Source organism: Aquila chrysaetos, chromosome 5 (assembly GCF_900496995.4).
Source record: "Aquila chrysaetos chrysaetos chromosome 5, bAquChr1.4, whole genome shotgun sequence".
Classification (NCBI taxonomy): Eukaryota; Metazoa; Chordata; class Aves; order Accipitriformes; family Accipitridae; genus Aquila; species Aquila chrysaetos.
In genome coordinates, this window is record NC_044008.1 from 68,700,293 (window position 1) to 68,722,455 (window position 22,163).

Consider the following 22,163-nt stretch of genomic DNA (forward strand, 5'->3'; position numbering starts at 1 on the left):
AATGGTCTACAGGTAAACAAGATAAAGTTACTTCTGGATGTTTATAGTAATGCAATATTCTGGTATAGAAAGCTCAGATCAGTTAATTTTGCCTGCAAATTAAGATCACTTCCCATACTTGCTTCAAAATAGCTATTAAAACTATTCCTTGGGTGCTTTTTTTCCCACATCCTTGTACTTCTTGGAATTGTTTAACTGTAAAGGCCTCCTATATAATTTTGGTAGGAAGTAAGTTTACAGAAATGAAACAGCTACTGCAAACCTATGTGTATAGCCTAAAAAAGCTTAATTTCATGCTCACCATGTCTTCAGCGCAGGGATATACTGTCTCCTCTTGGGACCACAACATATGGGCAGAGACATGGCTCAGTTTGCAGTAAGCTTCCGCCTCTGAATGGCTTGCAGTGCCTGACAGATCCAGGGGAACTATTTGACCTCCCTGCATGTGCCTTTCAGTCAGTCCTCATCAGTGTGCTGCTGCGGGTAGAGCAGACATGAAAATTTGAGTAGGACCACTTTAAAGCAGGTATTGTATGCAAAAAAATCTTTCTTTGCCTTTTTTTTTTTTTTTTAGTTAAGCTCTCTGGCCAGATGTTGAAGTTGCATTTTAATCAGTATTTGATGAGTAGCATTTCTGAACAGTAGTGCAAAATAATTAAAAAAATTAATTTAATTGGTGAGAGAATTTTGTATTGTATAGAAAAGGCAATTGCTGTATGTCTGATTCCCCCACCCTTTTGGACATTTCATGACAGATGCTAGGAATTGACCATATTTCTAATATGTGTGTAGTGATAAGAGGAATTAAAAGGGGAAGATTGATACAAAAGCTGTCTGAGTTAAAAATTAAAAGCAATAGTTGAGTTGACCAACACCTCCCAAAGCTGAAGGGAAGATAGTATTTCATTTTAGCTGAATGGTATTACTTCCCAGCTCCTGTGTATTGTTTAATAAATAAGGGAGATGCACGTAATTCAATGTCTAATTATAAAAAATGAGACAATATATTCCTCAAAAGAGAGAGATTCTGCCTTTTAGTAATAAACAGCATCTGCTTTGTTTTTCTCCAAACTGAAAGGTAATTGAACTGACAATTCCAAGCTGTCCTGAAAATGACAGATGACTGAATTGGGAGTAGGAAGAAAGCAGAAGCCCTTTTGTACTGAAGAAAGGGAGATGGCACGCTATAGTTGGATCTGGTTCCCTTTTACAGATTTCTTTCAGAGCTTAAGCTGCTCTGGGTGACCCCAGCCAACTCATTTTATTGTTTAATTTCTTAATGTCAGCAATGGCTATTACAGGTCCCAGGTAGAGCAATATTTCCTACATAGTCATTTTTATAACAATCTTGTCCTTTCTTCTCTGTGACCATAGAAACACATGTGGTACGGAAGAGAATCTGCTTTTATTACATTCTTCCTAGCTCACTTAGCTTTACTGTAAGACTCACGGGTGTTTTTGTTTTGGACCCTTTTTCTGCTAGTTTTGAGGCTAAGCTAACTTCTTGTCTCCTGGTCTATAAAAGTCTTAATCACCATGTGTTTGTCTCACATGGTGATTAAGCTGCTTCACAAGTGCTCTTGAGATCTGTAATGAGTAGAATTGTGAAGCTGTTTTGGCAGATCAGCTGTTCTGTCTGGGTCACAAGCACCAACACTTACTTATTGCACTTGGACAGATTCATGGAAACAGACAGTTGTGATAACATTTCAATATGTGTGTGAGAAAGCCAGAGCAGAGCATTAGGAGGGTTTCTGAACAGGGAGAGCTGGATGATGGTTACAGGAAGGCTCAGAAGTCAAGAACTATGAATTCTGCTCCTACTGCTGTTGAACATTGTGGTGTTAGTTTATTGTATGGCTTTGGGCAAGCCGTCTATGCCTCTGTTCCCCTGTTTGCAGAATATGGATATTTATATTGTGTATATGTGTATACATCTATTATATCCCTTTGATATTGTTGCCTTTATCACTAACAAAGCTGCAAACTCAAATGAAACTAGGTAGTCAATATACAGCAGTTACCCAATCCATTCACTATCCTGCTCTCTAAAGAACAGACACAGAAAACACGCTTGGACAGGTTTTTTTCCTTAGCTTTGCTGTCTGATTCTCTAATTAGTACTGTCGCACAATGTTCCAGATACAGGCATGTGGGGAAATCCTGTATCTAGACTGGAAACCTAGATATTGAATTAAGGTTTCAGAGAAACTCTAATAATACCAGTTAAGTCTTGTAGACTCCATCAATGGCCAAGCTTGTTTGGTGACCATTTTAATACTTAATTATGAATGAAGGGGATTTGTTGCCTTTTCTATCTGTAAGTAGTATCTGCAGGTCTTATTGCATGTGGCCTGACTTTAAGACTAGCACCTAGATGCTAGGTTTTCTCAAGGTATTTAGTATCTTCCTAGAGCAGGTCATTGCTCTTTTGTTGCATCAGGCATGTTCGGTGAAGAAACTTCCACTCCAAGACAGACTCAAATACCTAGTATATAGAACAGTTTTGGATTTTATGCCTAATGTCCCTGGCTTGATTGCTACACTGAGGCCAACATGGGTTTATGTGAGAAGAAAGAGACAAGAAGGTAATGTTCATGCAACAAATATCAACAGCCCCATTCCCAGCATTCCCTCCTTGCTGTGCCTACATTCTTGGCATTCCCCTATTTGCCGCACCCGCTTTATTCCTGTGCATCTCAGACAGAGGTATATAGCAAGTCAGCTCCCCTACAGCTGTCAGAACAGTCTTATGGCATTAAATTTTCAGCTTCCAAGAAAATTGATCAGGGCTATCTTGAGTTATCTACATCTATTCTACATTCCCCATAGCAGATTGTCTGAATTGTTTTCTATGGGAGGAAGCTTTCTGTCTTGGTTCATACATCAGGCTGCTTGTATACAACTCGGATAACACATATAGTGTTATGCTATGTAAACTGCAGCAATATAATCTAGAATCACAATGTGAAATTTTGAACACCTTCAGATATGTTGAGCCAGTCAGTGGTTTTGCTTTTAAAAAAAAACACAACCAACCAACAAAAAAAAACCTAGATCACAACAATTCTTTGAAATGAGGAAGTGCGTCAGAGGAAGAAAGGTGCATATTAGCAATGTATTTTATTACAATTATTGTGCCAGATGCCATTTAAAAAAAAAATTGCAACAGATACAAAATTCTTAAATTGGCAGTTGTGTATTGTAGTTCGTGATGATCGCAGATTCTCATGTCTGAGGAGAATGGGCTTGGGAACAAATACGAAAACTACAGAAAGGATGCAGTGAGACATCTTGGAGAGCTCTAGCAGGAAAGCTTCCTCAGCCTGTGGTTCAGCAGACACAGAGGCTGAAGCATGTGGAATGTAGGGTTAAGCCACATCGTTGTAAAGAAATTGCTTACATTTCAGAAGTTTGTCAAGAAGGTGATCTGTCTGTGAAACACCAGTGCTGATGAAGCAAGGGCTTACTCAAGGCCAGAGGTTCCTTTTGTTAGAGCTGGGATGTGACATCAGATTCCAGCAACCACCAAGCAGTTCCTACTCATGCTCAAGGGAATTACACCCACCCTGTTTTATCTTTGATACTGAGAGTATCTAAAGTACTCAGATGTTAGATTTTTCCTCTTGATTGATTAGAAGCCTTAAAGAATTTGGCCTCAAAACTTTGCATCATGTTAACATCTACAAATTAACGATCACTTTTGTTCTCCACTCAGGCTTGGATTTTTCTTGTTGCAGCCTCTGTTCCACCTGAGATGTCATTGCTTTCTGGGCTCTTTCTGTGTCTTGCATTATCACCAGAAAGATTTTGCTGTAGTTAAATTTGCTCACAATACACGCAGAACATACGAGACCACACTAGCTCATTCTTTCATTACTGTGTCAGTTCACAAGCTTTTAACTTATGTTTGCCAATAGAGAGAACAGATATGAATCAAAGCTAGAGCAAATATTTTCTGACTATGAACCCTCTCGAAGTTCAATAGCTCTCCCAATAGTTCCTAGTTGCTCTTTTGTTTGAGGCAGAGGCCCCTGGGCTCCAATTTAAGCTCCGACTCTTAGTTTTCAAAACCACCTTTGAAGCTGTGTATGTTGATGCTCTCAGCCAGTGGGAGTGAGAGGTCACTTCTTTATTCCTTTGAATGAAAAGAAACAGTCAAGAATATCTTCCTGGTTAGCTTTTAGTTTCTTGCATCAGCCCTACAAGGAAGTACATTTACTGCATACAGTAGCACTAAGATGGTGACAAAAAATTAGGAACATGTACATAGTATCTCTTAATACATGCCAGAGTTGCTTGACTGGAGAAGCAGTATGTTATAACAACACATGCCAAGTTCATGCGTTTGCTGTGACAACAGTACAAAAAGTTAATCTTTAGATGATATACAGTGGGAATTCTGAGTCCTAATAATGTAAAAGTTTCCACAGTAATTAGATTCCATTGCAAGGACACAGATGTTAATGGAGTATAGTTTAAAGAGAGTGTCAAGGCATGTATTATCACTATGGTTTGTCTTCAGTAATGTTTACACTAATGTAACTGCTGTTACTAATGTTAAACTTTGTGATCAGTAACTATTGTCTTTAGTCAGTAACACGGAATTAATATGAATATTTCAAGCAGCAATTTTAAACCTTGAGAGGCTGCTTACACGGCACTAACACTTTTTAACAGATATGCTTCTGATCTATTCATAGCAAAACCCATGAATTTATTTCCCCAGACTGCTCTGAGACGTTTAAAAAGGTATCCAAAAGAAATGTCAGACACCAAGATTTTTCTTACCCTTAGTACTTCCTAAAATACTTAGAGCTAATCTTAGATTATATTTTATCACCACAAACTGTCATAGGAAATTCAAGCTATTCCTAGACTACAAAAAACATTTGAAATTGATCCTCTAGCAAAACAATGTCTCTGTTGCCTTTTTCACCCTTGCTTACAGCTATGCCAGGATTTCAGCTTTTGCTGTAGCGAAGCTGTACTGTATTTGCACAGTAAGTTATGTATTTTTCTAAAGCTTTAACTTGTTTGCAAGCTGGGGGAACATTCTACATTAATTGGTTTGCAAGTAACTATATCTCAGCAACTCCTTTATCAGGAATATCTTTCTATAACACTTTGACCTCTGCTATTTCTAAAATTTGTTGCTTGTTTGATTTTCTAGGACTGCCCTTTTAAAGTCAGGCAGCTGCAGCCTCTTAAAGTAGCTATCATTCAACTAGCAGCTGTTAGCCATATCTAGCTTTTCAAGTCCAGCTAAAAGTAGCTGCTATAACTTTTCTGAGAAGATGTTATTTAACTTATAGAAGGCTTACTAAGAACTTCTAAATCTTCAATTTGAGGTCATACATGAAACCAGAGATTCTGTAAGCCTGTTCTGGCAACAAGTACTGGGGACTTGAGGGATCTTGGAATCTAGCTCTGACTTCATCAATCTTTGTGTCATCCTAGATGAATCACTTCTGCGTCCTCAGAAAGAACATCTGCAACATTTGTAACATCCTCAACTCCTATAGCTCTTTTTCTCCACCCTTTCCAATTTTTGCATGAAGTATTGGGAGAATTCATACCTTCCCCCAACACCCAAATCTGGGAATATGTTAAAACCCCTGAAGTACAATGCTATTAGGAGGAGAAAATGATCTTGCTAAGGGTTTAAAACCACAAATTTCATCCAAAAATAACCTCTTGGGAATCTTTATCAAGCTGCTTAAGCATTTAGAATGAGAATGTCAGCAGGCAATGTTTGCTGAACATGGTTTGTAAGCCAAATTGTATGAGGTAGCAGTATATATTCTGATGTTATTCTAATCTTGGTATGGATGAAACCATGACACCTCCCTGCAGAGTACAGCTGGGGAGATCAACCAGTGTGGTGGTTTACTTAAAAAAAAAAAAAAAAAAAAAAAAAAAAAAAAAAAGAAAGTGGGCTTAATTGGAGGCTAAAAATATGCATCTCATAAAACAAAATATCAGTTATCTATGCCTAAATTAGATGTGGTCTTGAACCCAGACCTTGGTCCAGAATAATCCTGCATTTACGTAAGCCCAGATGCAAACTCTGCATCCTATGTCTTGATACTGTGGTACATGCTGTGCTAAGACCCCACATTCCCAATCTCAGCATCTTTTTGGGGGTGAGAGAGTGGGGAGCAACCTATCAAAAAAAAAAAGTAACCCCTATAGTTGGCTCATCCTTTCTGGGGAGTGGAGTATGTTGTAGAAAGCCTCTAGTTGAGAAACTATCTTTCCTCTCCAGAGCCAGTGGAAAACTTTTTTTATTCAGTGGCTTTATTGAGGAATTGTTTACCTAAGCAACTGTTTTACTGTATGTTGTAATTAGAGTCTTTTCAAGCTAAAAGAATGTTAGGAGGGTCATGTAGTTAAACCCTGGAATTAGTCGCCTCTGCCCTCTGTGCATACTTTAATTGCAATGTGTGATCACACCGTTGTGTTTTTTTTTCCTGCAGCATGGGTTCTTTAATCAGTGCTCGGAAGGGATGTTAGTTGTTAGTTGTCAAGTAATGGCTCTACCAGCTGTATTCTTTGCTCTCAGAGGCTGGTGATCAGTTCCACACCCCTCGGTGCCCGCTGAAGCGCTGCGTAGACAAGCTCGGCTTTAACGCTGGTGTGGAGTTTTCCCTGGTAGCTACAGGTAGCTGCTGAATTAATTTCTCCTTGCTAGCTCCATGATGTGGTAGACTGCCCTGTCTTACAGACAAGCGGAGCCGCGGATAAATTAGGCAAATACTTTGCACAAACCCTGAGTGGTTTCACCTCCGGATACCTGTACTCATGGCCTCCTCCCCCGGGGGCTAATAGTCTCAGTGTTGCACGGCCCGTACTGCTGCGACGCTCGGGAGGGCTCGGTATCTCGGCTGCTGCCTCTCCCCTCTCCTCCCCGCTCGCTTCTACGCAAACCCCGCGGCGAGGCCGGCCGTGGGGCGCCGTGCCCGGGGCGGACCGGCCTCGGGGCAGCTGCCCGGCAACTGCGGGCCCGGTAGCCCCGGCCCGAGCGTCCCGCCTTCCCCGCGGCTGCCGCTGCGCATGCGCAGGGAGTGCCCGCCCTCCGCCCGGGGAGGCGAGCGCGCAGGCGCTTCTCCCGCGGTGGGCGGGGCGCGATCGCGAAGGGCGGCTGACAGGGCCGCTCTCGCGAGAGTTGCTGCGGGAACGGCGGCGGCGGAGCAGGCGGCGGTGCGGCGGGCGGGGGGGGCGCCGCGGGACGGGGCCGCAGCGGCAGCCGAGGCGGCGCTGGAGGGGCGGCCGGGCCGCGTGAGGCCGGGCAGGCGGCGAGGACCCTCGGGCGGGGCGGCGCCCCCCAGCGCTGCGCGGTGAGTCAAGGGGGTGTGTATGGAGGGCGGGCGGCGGGCCGCCGACCTCTCCCGTCCCCTCCCCAGCCCGCGCCCCGGTGCGGCGCGGGGAAGGCCCTTCCCGGCGGGGCCCCGGTTCCCCTGCCCACCGGGACACGCCGAAGCCCCGGCGGCGGGCGTCCCCCGGTGCCGCGGCCTGGGCCCCAGGGGTGTTCCGCCTCTCCCCGCCGTCCTCCCCGGGAGTCGCCTCAGCGCTGTCCCGGGGCTGCGGGCCTGCGTCCCGGCGGGCCCCGGCCTTCCTGGGGCGCTGGGCGCTTCTCGGGGGTGCGGGCTGTGCGGAGCGGGGCTGGCCGCGGGGCGGGTGGGGGTTGGAATAAGGTGCTGGGCTGTAGAGGCGTTATCTGCCAGGCGAGATTCCCTAGCTCTCCGTACAGCTGCCCGCACTCGGCTGCCCCGGACGGGTGTTGGTCTTGGGTCACGTTCCCCTTTGCCGTACGTCTGTGGAGTGTTGGCTGGTGGTAGTTCTTGGGGCTGATTTTTAATATTCCCCGAAGAGTTCTGTAACTTCAGGCCGCTTCCAAAGGTTAAAAGGTTGCGAATACCCTGTAGGCAGGTTACCATCCATACTTTTCTTTCTCCAAAGACCTTTTGGGTCACGCTTCAAACGTGAATTTCTGTGATAGCAAAAGACATTTTTCTCTTAGCCTCTTCTTTCTCTTCTGAGCTTCCTGCTTGACATTCAGTGTTGGTTTTGTGGCATAAGGTTTAACTTGCCAATGTAGTTTCAAATAATCTGTAGAAGAGAAGGATGCAGTCTTGTTAACTCCCACAACATCTGACTCAGGCATCTCTTTTATAACCTAAAGAGAAAAGTATTCTGTAGCACAGTTAATAACTGGGAGAGCAATTCATAGATAAATATAGTGTTCAGGGAAGTTCATTCCTTGTTTTAAAAATTACTAAATGCCTGTGGTCGAGGGCCAACATTTGAAGGGTCACAGATTGTTAATCTTCCTCAAACACAGTGGTGGTGTTTGTAATCCATTTCTGTGCAAACTTTGGATATTGAGAATTTGTGCCAAAAAAAGATCTTTCAATTATTACCATCTCTTATGATAATTAAGTCATGTAGTGTTTTAAGTATTTCATAATGCCAGGTAAGCTTGTAAAATTTAAAGCTGCTTTATACAGTTTAAAATAAGAAAAAAAAAAAAGTGGCAATAAATAAATTTTGGCAGAGGTGAAGTTTTCTATTACCTGATAAAATGATTTGACCTGATAAATATTATCTGTGCTTTGTGCTATAGCTTAGTTTTGTAAGTGATATCTTGAGTTGTTCTCTGACAAGACGTGCTTAAGGAAGTTGAAACGTATTAAGCTAGTAGATAATGAGTATCATTTATGACCCTGAATGTTCTGGGTTTTATATGTTGATAATTTAATTTATATTTTACCTCATTCGTTTATTATGTTATACTTCCTTATTTGGCTAATTTGAATTAGTGCTCTGTCCTCATGATTTTTTTCTTTCTATTCTTTTGTCTAGAGCCTGACACTTAACATTTCTGCATGTCTTCCAGATGATGTATGCACACATTTTTCTTTCCACCACCCTCAGTAATGTTTTGTCCTATAACAGCTGATGAAGCTTAGGATCCAATTCTTTGCAAAATCTTCCACTGAATGTATCTTCTTTCTTCCCTCGCTTTGGCTTTTCTGAAGTGTCTGTTCTTCTATTCCTGCCCATATGACTTTGCAGAAGAACAGTAAAAGAGTGGAAAGCAAACAATGAGAAAGCTCTCACTTGCTAGAAAAAATGCTGTTTGTAAGAGCAGTATAAAAACCCTACCTTTGCCTGTGTGTTTTTTGAAATACGTATTGAAAAGAACGTGAGAATTGTTTCCTGTTGGCTACGACAGGGAGGTTTGTATTTATAATTACTTACTTAGATTCCATTCTGAGCTGCAGCACTGTATTGCTAATAAGAATTTACTGTTAGCTGCATCTGCTGTCTTTTCTTCCTCTGCCCCCTCCCAGATTTAAGAGCAAGAGAAGTATCTTGCCCCAAATCACAGTAAGGCAAGAGGTGAAAAACATATTGATATTCTGAGAAATCTTAGTCATTTCTCTGGTAAGATCATCTGATAATTCTTGTAATGTGTATTCATTGTGTCCATATTTTGACGTTATTCATTCATACCTATCTTATTCCATTTGAAGTCTGTGGAGCTGGGGTGCATTATAGTATTTGCAGCGTGTCCTGTTTTGGTGGTGTCTGCCTAAAGCAAATACCTACAGATGTGTTCTCAGTGGGCAGAGACCTAGCACAAGCTACTTCCCCAGTAACCTTATTTTCTCCCTTGTTGTGCAGTTGGTTTGTCTGTATTTTAGTAATTATGTGGCTGACTGTCTATAAGAACTTATTTAATAAGATTAGTGAACAACAAATGCTTTCTAAGTGACTTTAAGGGAATTGATGTTCCAAGTTTACCTTTTCTGACATTTGCTGTGTAAGTATCTGGGTTTAATGCTTTTCAAAGCTTTTCCGTAACTTATGTGTAACTTCCATGCCTAAACTTCAGCTATACTTTTGCCTAGGGTCATGATGGTTAAACTTTTGTTCTACACTGCAGCTGCTGTTAGTATCATTAGCTAGAAACATTGCTCCTTTATATGCTGACAGTATATACGATGGTGGTAGTAATACGAATGCATGTTTAAAGAAAATTGCGTGATGAATCTCTTTCATCTTGAACTGTGCTGGAAAATTTCCCAATGTTGTACTATTGCTAAGCTCAGGGAAATGCCAGTATAGTTCTTGGAAATGCTGCATCAGTTTCTCTAAGAAAGTTGTGTATTAACTCCTTCAGTTAAAAAAAAAATTCTTAGATGCTAATGCAGTACTAGGTAGTAATACTTGTGTATGCCAAAGAAAGGAACATTTACCAATTGGCAGTAATTTCTTTCTTTAAATGTGTCTTTAGCTGCTAACATATTCTTTAAGTTGTGCAACTTGCTGTTAGGTTCTTAGGTTTGGAACGTACGGTTTTCAAGCAGTGTTCCCTTAGCCAATGGTGTTTGCATGCCCATATAGTGAATGATACGCATCTTCAGATGTAGCATTGTGCTACCAAAATGTTACTGCCAGTAATATTTATCCTTTAAGAAGGAATAGAAAGCGATGATATTTACCATGAAAGGTAAGGGACATGTAGACAGTATGCTTGAACAAATATTTGCATTTTCCATTGCTTCATATGCAATCATTCATGTGCTCCTTAATATTGCTATAATAGCAGAAAATTATAAATACCATCAGTTTAAAAAAAAAAATCCAAAGAGACCAGGTTAGAAAGACGAGGAGATGGTGAACCAAACACAATAGAGGCGGGCAAAGGGAAAATGTTGCCGGCAAAGGGACGTTACTGTTGCTGTTTGTATGAGTATGCTAGTATGGTGTGGAAGACTGACATCAGAAAGACAGATGCTTTTTTATCAGCATTGAAACTAAAATTACGTAGTTTAGAATCATCAAAATGTAGCTAAGATGGTACACTTTTTGGGTTTAATTATGTGTGTTGGTCAAAGCTCGGATCCAGTATATTTATTTCCAATAGCTGCAGTAGCACAGGCAGGTTTTTCAGTTGTGATCTTCGTGGCTGTTGACAGCTTTGTCAGTCTTACTGACGTTTCGGTAGTGCTGTGTAGGAGTACCAAAGAAAACTGCGAGCCCTGTCCACGTGGGGACCTCACTAAGCTGGTCTTTTTTTGATCAAGATAAATCCTCTAAATACCTCTTCTCATTCTACCAGTTTCCCTGTGATAGAAATCTCAGTTTGGGTGTTTGCCTGGAGCTTCATTATTCTTTATGGGGAGCTGAAGGTTGGGCAAACATGGGACTCATGGAATATAAGCACGTTAATTGCTGGAACTGCATTTATGTAAGGCAGGTTTTTCTCCAAAATGGGAAAATACTATTGCCATCTGCTGCCTTTGCATATAGCTGGGCTCTTTCTGGGCCATAACCACAGAGACTGAATTAGCAGGTGCGTGGGTTCACTGGTGTTTGTCAGATCTCTTCTGTCTTGAATTGTCATTGACAAGTACCAGCTCTCTGCTGGTTCTTCAGAAGGGTATTCGTGATGGTTTTTAATTTACCTTACTTGACTTTTTTTCTGATCCCTTACCTTCTCTGCTGTCAAATGTGGCTGGAGTTAGATTAAATCCTTCCTATTCTAACCTGAGATCAAGATTTAACCCTTTTCAATGGTTTCAGTGTGTCTCTATATGCCTTGCCAGGTCTGCTGTTATTTCTTCTCTGGGCCCATAAGAGATACGCAAACTTGCTGATTTTCATGCTGTGCCTATGAAGATTTTTTTAATGTGTTCTGCTGCTCAAGACGCTGGAATTTCAGGATGGTTGCTTTTACGTTAGAGTGAGCCCAAACTTTTGTCTCTATGCAGTATTATTTTAGGACGCTTTTTGGTGGGCATTTCAATTCCCAAGAAAGTCCTCTTACAGAGGATGCATAGAAGTATTCTCTGCTTTGTCTGACTTACTATATTTAAATTGATAGGAGCTGTATGCCTGGAAAAAAACCCAAATTACTGCTGTAAGCGGCGTCTTTCCCAGTGCAGCGCGTGGGGGAGAGGAGTGCATCGCCCTTTAACGGCCGCCTGTCCCCACCGTGGGCTGGCGCTGACAGGGTTTAGTTTCGTGTCCCGTCAGCCGAGATGTCCGGCCCTGGCAGTGCTGAGGGCGGGCAGCGCCCTGCCGCCCGGCCCGGCCCCGCTCCTCTCCGCCGGCGCCCGTCGGTAGGGCTAACCTCGCCGTGTCCTCCCGCCTCTTACGTCTCGCTGTAATTAAAAACGCGAGGAGCGGGTGGCTTCCCGTGAGAGGCGGTCCCGCTGCCGGGCGGGAGAGGGGAGGACCTGCCCTCCCGGGGCTAGGCAGCCCGCGCGGGGCGGCGAAGCGGAGCCGGCGGCGGGCCCTGCCTGGCCGGCTCCGCCGCGGGCGGCCGGGCGCTGGCGCTGCCGCCGCCGCCGCCCCGGGGCGAGGACCGGCGGCTGCCGCGGGGCGGGCAGCTCCTCCCGGCGGGCCGGTGCCGGCCGCGGTGCCGCCTCCCGCCCCCCCCCCCCCCCCCCCCCTTTTCCTTCTGGACGCCATTGGCCGCTTACTGTCACTCGTCTCCCTTGGGCCTTTTCGAGCTTCGGCGGATAATCGGCGGCCGCTCCGCCCGGCGGCTCTCTGCCGGCGCCCCGGCCATCGATCCGTGCCACTTCCCCTAATGGCCCGTCTCTTCCTTCTCCTCCCCCTCCCCTAGGGCGGATCGTCCCCCGGCCTCCCTGTATGTGAGAGACGGGGCCGGCGTCTCGGACGGAGCCGGGCCGCGGGAGGGCTGAGCCGGCAGCCGCCGCGGGAGGAGCGGAGGCTTCGGGGAGCGCTTCCTTCCCACCGCCCGCACCGCCGTGCGCGGCAGCCCCAGCATGGAAGCCATCGCCAAGTACGACTTCAAAGCCACCGCGGATGACGAGCTGAGCTTCAAACGGGGGGATATCCTTAAGGTAAGTGGCGGGTAAGGGCCCGGGAGTGTTCCCTCTTTGGCCCTGGGCTTTTCAGCTTCTCTCCGGAGCCTCTTCCTGTCCGTCAGACCTGACCCTCTCTTGCGTCCCCAGAGAACGCCATCTCCTTTTAACAGGGTACCTCAAGATTTCCTCAATCCCAGTCTGACCTCTTTAAGAGCAGGAGAGGCTGTTTCGTTTCTGTGTTAAGCATGCATCCCAAAGTCTCTCATTTCTCTCTTCTGCGATTGGAATATTTGAAAACTTAAGTCGTAAATGTGGTAGCAAATAAGCAGAAGTACGAGAGAATCTCTGTGCTGAATTCCCCTCTAGGAGAGGAAACCCCTTAAAGTAATCAAGATCAATTTGATATTCCTTTCCTTTGCCTCCTGCCAAGGATTCCAGTATCAAAGAACAGTGATTAGATTATTTCTCAGTAGATAATCTTTTAGCATCAGGCTGTCAAATATTGGTGCTGAGTTTTATCTTCAGTCCTGATGAACTCGTGATAAGCTTGTGGCTGAATATTTAATGGATCTGTGCAGATGTAAGTAGATGTTGGAGTGCATTAGAGGAATCTGGTCTATGGTTCTTTCAATATATCAAAGGCTGTTTAGACTTCATCTTGGCTATGTTAAAGGAATTTGAAAAATATTTGAATTTCTAAAACTTTCTTTAAAAAAAAAAAACCAAAACTGGGCACATAGAACAAGCCCAAAATTTTATTTTGGGGAGAAGTAAAATATAAAAAGCCATAGTGATTTGGCCTCAGTGAAGCATATCTCTGAGCATTGTTGCTTCCAAGTAAAAAGAGCTGTATTGTGGAATGTTTTAATGGAGTTTCGTTCAGAGACAGTATTTCTCCATAAACGTACAAGATGGGCTTTACCTTCCTAGTGTGATGTGTTTACTATTAAAGTATTTTAAGCTGCTTCTTTCTAAAATATTTTGACTAGAAACTGTTTTGAGAGGTACCTATCCTGCAGATGTAAGGCTGTAACTTTGTGTATGCTGACAAATCAAGTCCTGCAGACCTCAGTGGGATTACTCATCTGCTTAAAATTTTTGCCAGGGAAGGGCTTGATTTCAACTACTGTTCTAAGATAAGTTGGAAGAAACAACCTCTACGTGTAAACTTAATATGCGTCTTTTATAGGTGATATTTCAATAACATAACTGTGGCTTTGTTAAAAGTGCAGTAATATTGTGTGGCCATCAACAGATAAAGGTTGCAAAAATGTATCCTGCTTTGAGATTGTTAACTTTTAAAATAAGTGCATCTGTGTATATCCTACACATCCCTGGCCCACAATTGGCCTAAAAATGCCTGTTAGACCTGTATACCTCAATTCCAGTGTTTATGTAAATAACCAGAATATTTCCTTTTGCTTGTTTTAAACATTTGAGACTGTCAGAATTTTAGAAGTCTTCTGTGATAACCTCATTTATTTTTCTTAACCTGAGCTTCTATTTTGGGTTACTACTAGCTACCCTCAGCTTTTATGGTGTATTTGAAGTGGAGCACAGCTGAAGTCAGCTTGTAGAAAATGACGAACAGGAAGGAAAAATTAAGTATAGTGAAATATAGTTTATTTTAAAGTGTGTTCTTAATTTCATCTAGTTTGGTATAGAAGTTCGCTGAAGTACATGAAAAAATATCTTGTAAAATTTACATTCATTTAAAAATACGTTCTCTAAGAATTGAAGGAAAAATAATTTTTTTTTTTTTTTTTTTTTAGACTTTTGAAAGTTTAGTCTGTGCTAAAACTCTTACAACTGTGCACAGTGGCTGGTAGTAAGATGTTCTTGAGTCCTAGCCACTTGGTGTCATCCCATAGATACAAATTTTGTCACAATAATAGAAACATGGTGGTATGTAAGCTGTTACACTACATTAATCATTGTATTTTTCCTAGAATACAGAGAGGGATTTTCCTACTCTTCATAAAACCTAGGCTGAACACTTCCTCAAAGCGTTGATGAACAGTTCTACAAACTATATTTCCTTTCAGCTCATATTCTGAAAATGCTTACAAATGTTACGTATTTACTTCATAGATGAGTAAACCAAGTCATAGAAATAGTAAATTGCTCAAGATTATCACTAAAGTTAGTTAGAACTCCAACGGTTTCAGGAATCCTTCTTCAGCACATAGTTGAGATGAGTTCTGTGTAGCATGGTACGGTTCACTGTCTAAAGCTGGCAAATTTCAGACAAATAAGCCAAAACCAATTAGAATTGTTACAATTCACTTTACTCAAACTGACAAACTTCTGTAGTGCTTTGTCACTTTGAAAGTCAGGTTCACTTCAAATGTGTTTCAGGTTGTGGAAATTAATTTCCATCAGACATGCCTGATCTGTTTTGTTAGTACTTTGCTCATGACTGAGGAATCTCAGGGTATCCCATTCATGTGCCTCGTGTGATCCATCTTATTAATCAGGTCAATCCTGCTGCCCTCGAACGAATCGGAAAGAGAAATAAACTTGTAACATGTTGAATGCACCTGCATGCTTCGCTCTTTAGATAACCCTTGCTGAGGCGCACGTGTAATTTGACATGTAGTGAAGACTTCTTTAAATCTAGCTATTAGACACCTGTCCTGATGCACCTCCAGAGAGTTGAGTTAGTTTGATGGCATATAAGATGATGGCAAAGCATTGTTTCGTAGCAAAATGTTATGCCTTGACCACACTAAGGAAAGAACAAAATCTCTAATGCTTTAATTCCCACTCCTTGGAAGTTCATGTTTCTCTTTGTGGGGAGAGAAGGCAAAGATGCACACTGTCTGACTCCCTCTGATTTCAGCAGATAACTTGCCTATGATGTCATGGTGCCATTACTGCTGCATACCCACATATTCGGGACTTGATTGAATAGCATTTGAACTGTAGCCATTAAGCTGGTTGTTAGTAATCTTGTGGCTGGTTTCCAAAAGTGAGTGAAGATAGTTGACCTTTGGCTTGCAATTGTAAAACAGCTGAGTGAAGAGGAAAAGTGCTTGGCCTTTTCTTTTGTGGGCGCTATATGGTAAAAGCTGCTTCTATGATTTTTGTAACCCTGGCGGTAGACTGGATCCCCTTACGCTTTTTTCTAGTGGTTCTATAACAGTGTGTGGTATTGCCGTTCAAGAGATACAAACGGACAGCTTTCTTTAATCTTCTTAAATATGCTAAATGCTACTTACCGAGCATTTTCCAAAGAAAGGAAAGGTTGCTTCTTCCTTCTGTGTCTTCTGACTACAGTACAGTGCTGTAGCTCTCAAGATCACTGTTCTTTTCATGTACAGGTGGTTGCTTCACAAAAGCTAATTGGTGACTGGCATTCTATTGGGGGTGTGTGAAGATAGCCTGTCCTGTTATTTAAAAAAGTAAAAAAAGGAAACTGAGGGATTCCTATTTATTTACTGTTTTTCACTTTGATTAGTTCATGGTTGCCATGATGCTTTTTCAGTCTTTTCCCCTTTCACTTGCTGTATTTATTGAAGTTGGGACTAGTTAACTTCAGTCTCTGTCTATATTTGTTATTCAGGTTTTATGTCCCCCAAAACTATTGTATTTCTAGCAGCTTCTGGTTTTGTTGGCCTTTGTGCTAACTGGCAAGTATCCAGACCTAAAGTGTGCTGATACTTGCTGGTGGTTTGGCAGGAGTGCCGGGGGGGGGGGCGGGGAGAGAAGAAAAATCATAATTCTTTCACTCATCTCCTCATCATTTCTTTTCTTTATTCCTCCTACACCTAATCTGAAGTGTACAGTTAATACCATTGTGCTCTGATAATCATTTCTGCATGGTTAATACAGAAGCACTAAACATATTCATGAATATCTTGAATATTAGAATTGTGGGGGTTTTTTTAAAAAAACTATAGACCACTGCTCCATTTCCTCTTTCTCCTTCTTCTGTTGTAGCGTTGGGGCATAGCCAGGAAGTGATATTCTGAAGAACTGATTAAGTTCCTGTTCCCAGTAGTTATCAGCATAATTAATTCAGGGGCACTTACAGATTGGTTTTATGAGTAAAATTACTCAGGTGGAGTTCTAAATAGAGGGCCATCATCTTTAATTTTGGGGTTTTCACTTTTGTTTGCCACACAAAGCAGCTTCCCTATATGCTAAAAGGAGGAATTCCTTGATAGGATTTTGATCACTTGACAATTTTGTTCAGCAAAGTCAAGATTTTTTTCTTTTCCTACTCTGATCATACACTTGACAGTCACTGCAGGTTCTGTTCACATGATTGTTTGCCACCAGACTTATTTTCTGTCAGCCTTTAAGAGGATTGAGCGTTTGCAAACAGTTGATGCTGAGATGGCATTTTCAGTTCCTGCATGAAAACCATTTTTCTGTGTCTGGATCCAGTGAAACAGTTTTGAATAGAGGGAGGAGTATGATAAACAAGGGGAGCATGGTCTCCCTTTTCTTCTTCCACATCCCTTGTCTTTGACCTCACCTGCATTGGCTGTTATGTCGTGGTGACTGTGCTAGAGAACAGAAATTCATTGCTTGCTGAAGAGTAGTGCAAAGACTTTTTCTCTGTTTTGGGTGAAACTGTCTTCACTCTCATCCTTCCTTCTTCTCCCTTCCTTACACACCCCCTTCATCTTTCCCCATTTTTTTGTAAGGGGGTGGAGTCAGTGTGGTCTTGATGATTTTAATATGTGAGAAACAGTTTTCTGAATTAATGATTCAGGCAAATTGCAGGCACCATGTGCTTTATAGTGAAATAGGTCAAATATTAGAACAGGTTGCCCAGAGAAGTTGTGGAATCCCCATGCTTGGAGGTACCCAGACAAGTCCCTGAGCACTCTGATCTAATTAGACTTGTTTTGAGCAGGAGGGTGGATTGGGTGACTTCCAGAGGCCCTTCCAACCTATGTTATTCTGTGATTTAGCTGTGAGTGGCAAGTCTGTTGTATGCGATGGTTGATTTGTAAAGGTACGCTTAGGTCATGTTTCTTGGCCGGCAGCCTTGAATGAAGATGATATTTGTCATCAATATGTGATCAATATAGCAGTCTAAGAAGACAAAACAGAAAATTACAGAGACTCATAAAGACAAGTATGATTATCTTAAATGTAGTTGATTTGGCATCCTGGCAATTGGAGATAATGTGTTACAAAGAGATGCCGCTATAAGAGGTTGCATTCTTCCAGTCTACCCAACTGTTCAATGCCTATGTTTTTAGTACAAACTTCTCAAATATTGTTCCTCTTATGTATGATAGTAATCTGAGGGTGGGATGTGTTTTATTAGACAACTTCCCTAGGCATTGGGGGGAAGGGTTGCGGGAAGGAGCTACCTAACCTCCACAAGGTGCATGTGCCCAAAAAAGAACACACACATGTTCTGTATTTGTAAAAGAGCATGGACCTGCTTAGAGCAAGATTGCATTGCTGAAGGTGTGTCCGTGCAGAGGACATAAATACGGAGTATTCCAGACTGAAGGTATAAAGCGGTCTTTGCAAGCAAGGGGTAAACACATTCCTCCTTTAAAATGGCATCTTTGTTTTTGTTTAGTAGCTATTTGTGATGATTATTTAAACTTGTCACTGAAAGCAGAGAAAAATTAGCTCTTGTGAGCTGTGTGCTACCTGAAGCCCACTGGAGTTTTGAATGTCAAACAAGACACTGATTAAAGCTAGTGGTCAGCTCAGCTAATTTTATCATATTGACTTAACACGTATTGCATTCTGTTATAACCAGGGGAAATTATGTTAATTTGAAGTTCAGCTGCCTTTTGCCAATTTAATGGAAGTGCTATTGTTACAGCTTCTCTGTGAGGTCCAGCTTTTGATATGACTGGTGTGACAGACTTCTGGAAAGCGTTAGCATAGACGTATCAGCAAATCAAATTTTGGCTTGCTATATTATTTATCTGCTTTGTTCAACGTGCGTGTCAAACTGCAACCAATGTGATTCTCTTCTGGTTTTATTTACTGGCAACACAAAGATGTCGTCTCTCCTCTTTGGTTCAGTGATATTTCTCTCATGATAACTATATGATGAGGGAATGTCTGAGAATTTCAGATCAATAAAATCTGTTAATCTGAGGGACATCCCAGGTGTTAATGGACTAACTTTGATTAGGTTTTTTTAATGAAAATGGTAAAAGCTTAATCACAGCTGGGGGAAGAAAAGAGTGATTATGACTTTTAGTGGCATGTATAAAGGATTGAGTGTGTCATACTTTTCCAGTTTCTGTGAAGAGCCCTGCTAATTGGGGCTACTGCTGTTTGTAGTGAAATTCAGACTTTTCTGATTTCTCACTACAATCAATAAGGATCCAACTAAGTGAAGGGAGATAAGGAATCCAATTTGTCTATGTACAGCTCAGCCTAACATAAGCAGTGAGCTGTATGGCCCCTTGATAAAATCCCTTGTGCTTTACAGTTGCCAGTGGCTATATACCAGAAATCAATAACTAAAGCTTAAACCTCAGGAAAAAATGTGCTGGGCAAAACTAATTCTATTTCTTTGAAAATGAAAGAAAATTAAGCATTGGTCCCCTAACAACACTGGAGCCAAAAGTCTTACAATCTCACATTGAGCAAAAAGAGAATGTAATTTACCAAACCTGATGAATTTTACAATAGAAATCTAAACCAGAAGAACTGCTAAAGATAACATTAGGATATTTTCATGATTGCTGTGAGACTGAACTCTTGTATTAATTTAAGGGTATTAAACCGATGATACCAGATTTCCATACTTAACTTGTTGGTTACCTCTGAATTAAAACCTTTGCTAAACTGTTAATAATTTTATTTATGTAGGTCTTGAAAGGTTTGAAAAATCGCAGCTAGTTCTAGAACCATAACAATAAACATCTTTAAAAAAATCCAAACACCACCACTTTCCTCCCCCCCCCCCCCCCCCCCAAAAAAAAACCCCAAAAAAACATTTAAAGCCATTCATGTAATGGGCATTAGCAAAGAATTTGGCAACATAGATGAACTAGTTGAGATGAGTTTTTGAGTTTTTCCTGTGTAACTGTGTAGCATCACGTTTCTTCTGGTCTGTGGTGTTGAACCGCAGAATGTCCTTTCCAGGTTTGACAGCAGAGTGTTGTTAAAGCAATAAGGAGAACTGAGAGGAGTCTGTCGCACCCCTCTGCACAGAGGTTTACGGGTATGTCTGCATTGTGTAGTCACGAGATGGGACTGTATCTTCTGTAGCTATATCCAAGCTAACTTTCAGGTAGCTGGAGTAATGATAACCACATTACAGGATTCAACATGATTTACAAAACTTACACAGGACTCTGGATGAATACTTAGCCTGTGCTTAGTTCTGTGTTACAGGGTGTGTGATGCCTTAAAGTCTGAGCTAGCTACTCTGGAGGTCTTAATGAGCAAGATATGTAGCAAAGGATAAGCCTATTTCCTTTCTTCCCCCCCTCGCCCTCACTCCTTTCAGTGCTGGTGGGATAGGGGCTAGCCAGAGAGATGAAGCAGTGAATATAATGTTTAGGTAGAAAAGTGACCAAGGAAATGCATTTGTTCTTCCTCTGATGCTTAACCTTGCGGACATAGAAATGGAGCTTTTGTGTACTCATCCATTTCACTGGGGCACTAGTGAAAAGAGAACTAGGTCTCAGTGTTTTGTTATTTTTTTACTTGCTTTATTTAGCATTTTGTTAGGAAAGCTGCCTTTGATCTCTGTAATTTCCAGTTTTCTCTGAAAATTCTGTTAAATTCAAAATGCAAATGCGTAGATGACTTGTATGCATTCTGCGTTTCTACGCAGATCAGCAAACTGATACTGCAGTAGTCTGATACACAAGTTCTTATCTGCAGCTTTATCCCACAGCAGTTCTTGCTCTTTCATTTCCTTTGCTGGCCCTGCAGTGGCAGTTAATATTACCTTCCAAGTTGGGCAAACATCAGTGACTAGAATATACACAAGGAAGTAAAAATGTGTTTTTTAGATGCTTTGGGAGAGAAAATAGGATAGGAGAATACTTCCTATTATTTTTTTAGGGGCTTTTTTTTTTTTTTTTCATTATCTACAGCTTGGGGAATGCTGTATAAAGTTGTTCCTTTCCCTCAAATAGCCATATCTTTTTAGATGGAACAGCAACATTGTTGATCTCAATCTGTCAAGCTTCAAGCTGCACTTTGTCACGTTCTAGGCTTATGCCCTGTTGCTGAGTATTTAAAGCACTGCTCATGAGTGGCACATGCCTTCAACTTTGAAGTCATCTTGTAACACCTCATAAGAGTAGGTGTTCAAATGGAATAGAAAAACGGTTGTGAAGCAGACTGTCTGCGGTGGAGCCTGAACTTGTTCCCATGTCTTATACGCATGATTGGTGCCACCATCTGACAACTCAAGTGAGAATTGGTTTAACAAACTTAAGAATGTGTTTTTTTTCATGGTGACATGCGCTAAACACATGGGGTTGTACAGCTGAGCTCTAATAGAGCAAAAAGTGAACTGACAATCTCCAAAACTGCTCCTGATAATTATTTTTAGGATATTTATTATATTGCTGAAACCCAGATGCTACTCTACAGTACTTCCTGATTAGTTACTAGATGCATCTGAAATTTGCATTTTAAGTGGTTGTGTTCATAATTTTCCTCAGCCTGTATTTCCCTCTTTACTAAAAGAATAGTGTTTTTCTATAGATACTAAATAAAAGCCCATTTTAAAAATGTCTTAAGTGTCTTGAAGAGCCTAAGGAATGATTGCTCACTTGAGTTTCCATACCTGATCTTGGATCCTTTTGTCTCTGGTTATTTGAAGTTGTGAAAACAAATAGACAGTCCTGTTACTGAAGGTTCATTAAATCGGCCAGTTTTTTGATCCCATGGGGGCAGGTCAGGATGGTGACTGGAATAAGGCAGAAGTTAGGACAGCTATTTTTGTCTAGGAAGTAGATTGTCAGCCTCTGTAGAGTAATTAATTTATAATTGTGATGTTCAAACTTTACTGACCTTTATAAATAAAATATAGAAAGAGAATATGTAACAGAATAGCTTTATTCTGTTTGTACCTGCTGAATTTAGCTTCTTTGCATGCGTTCGTGTCAGCATGCATGCTTTGTTGTGAGCTGCATGTTGGCTTTACTGCGGCTGGACCTCATGCAGGGAGCAGAAAGCTTTTTTTTTATTTCAGTTCAGCTGAACTGTAATTATACTGTTAGTCTCTAAAACCTCTTATTTAAATAATTTGTCTCTGGAATTCATGCTTTCTGCATTGAGCCAACCTACTTCTTGCTCTAACTTGTACTAAAACTCTACAGGTTTACATGTGGAGGAAAAAAAAAAGTGCTGCTG

The 22,163-nt window shown here is 41.7% G+C and overlaps 1 protein-coding gene and 1 long non-coding RNA gene across 3 annotated transcripts in view; one reads left to right on the forward strand and one right to left on the reverse strand.

Moving 5' to 3' along the window:
- Positions 1-3,107: 3,107 nt before the first annotated feature.
- LOC121233296 lies at positions 3,108-7,027 on the reverse strand. Of its 2 annotated transcripts, none has more exons than XR_005932363.1 (2): positions 6,797-7,027; positions 3,108-4,138 (listed from the first exon to the last, which is right to left on the reverse strand). It is a non-coding gene; the product is annotated as an uncharacterized LOC121233296 (long non-coding RNA). The 2 variants fall into 2 exon arrangements; XR_005932364.1 differs by having other exon boundaries at positions 6,772-7,027.
- A 187-nt stretch (positions 7,028-7,214) lies between these two features.
- Positions 7,215-22,163, forward strand: part of GRB2 (growth factor receptor bound protein 2) — a 53,787-nt gene continuing 38,838 nt past the window's right edge. The window contains exons 1-2 of the mRNA XM_030013142.2: positions 7,215-7,340; positions 12,644-12,884. Of these exons, the coding sequence (XP_029869002.1) occupies positions 12,807-12,884 (78 nt within the window). The 5' untranslated portion in view covers positions 7,215-7,340; positions 12,644-12,806. The remainder of the gene's footprint in view (positions 7,341-12,643; positions 12,885-22,163) is intronic.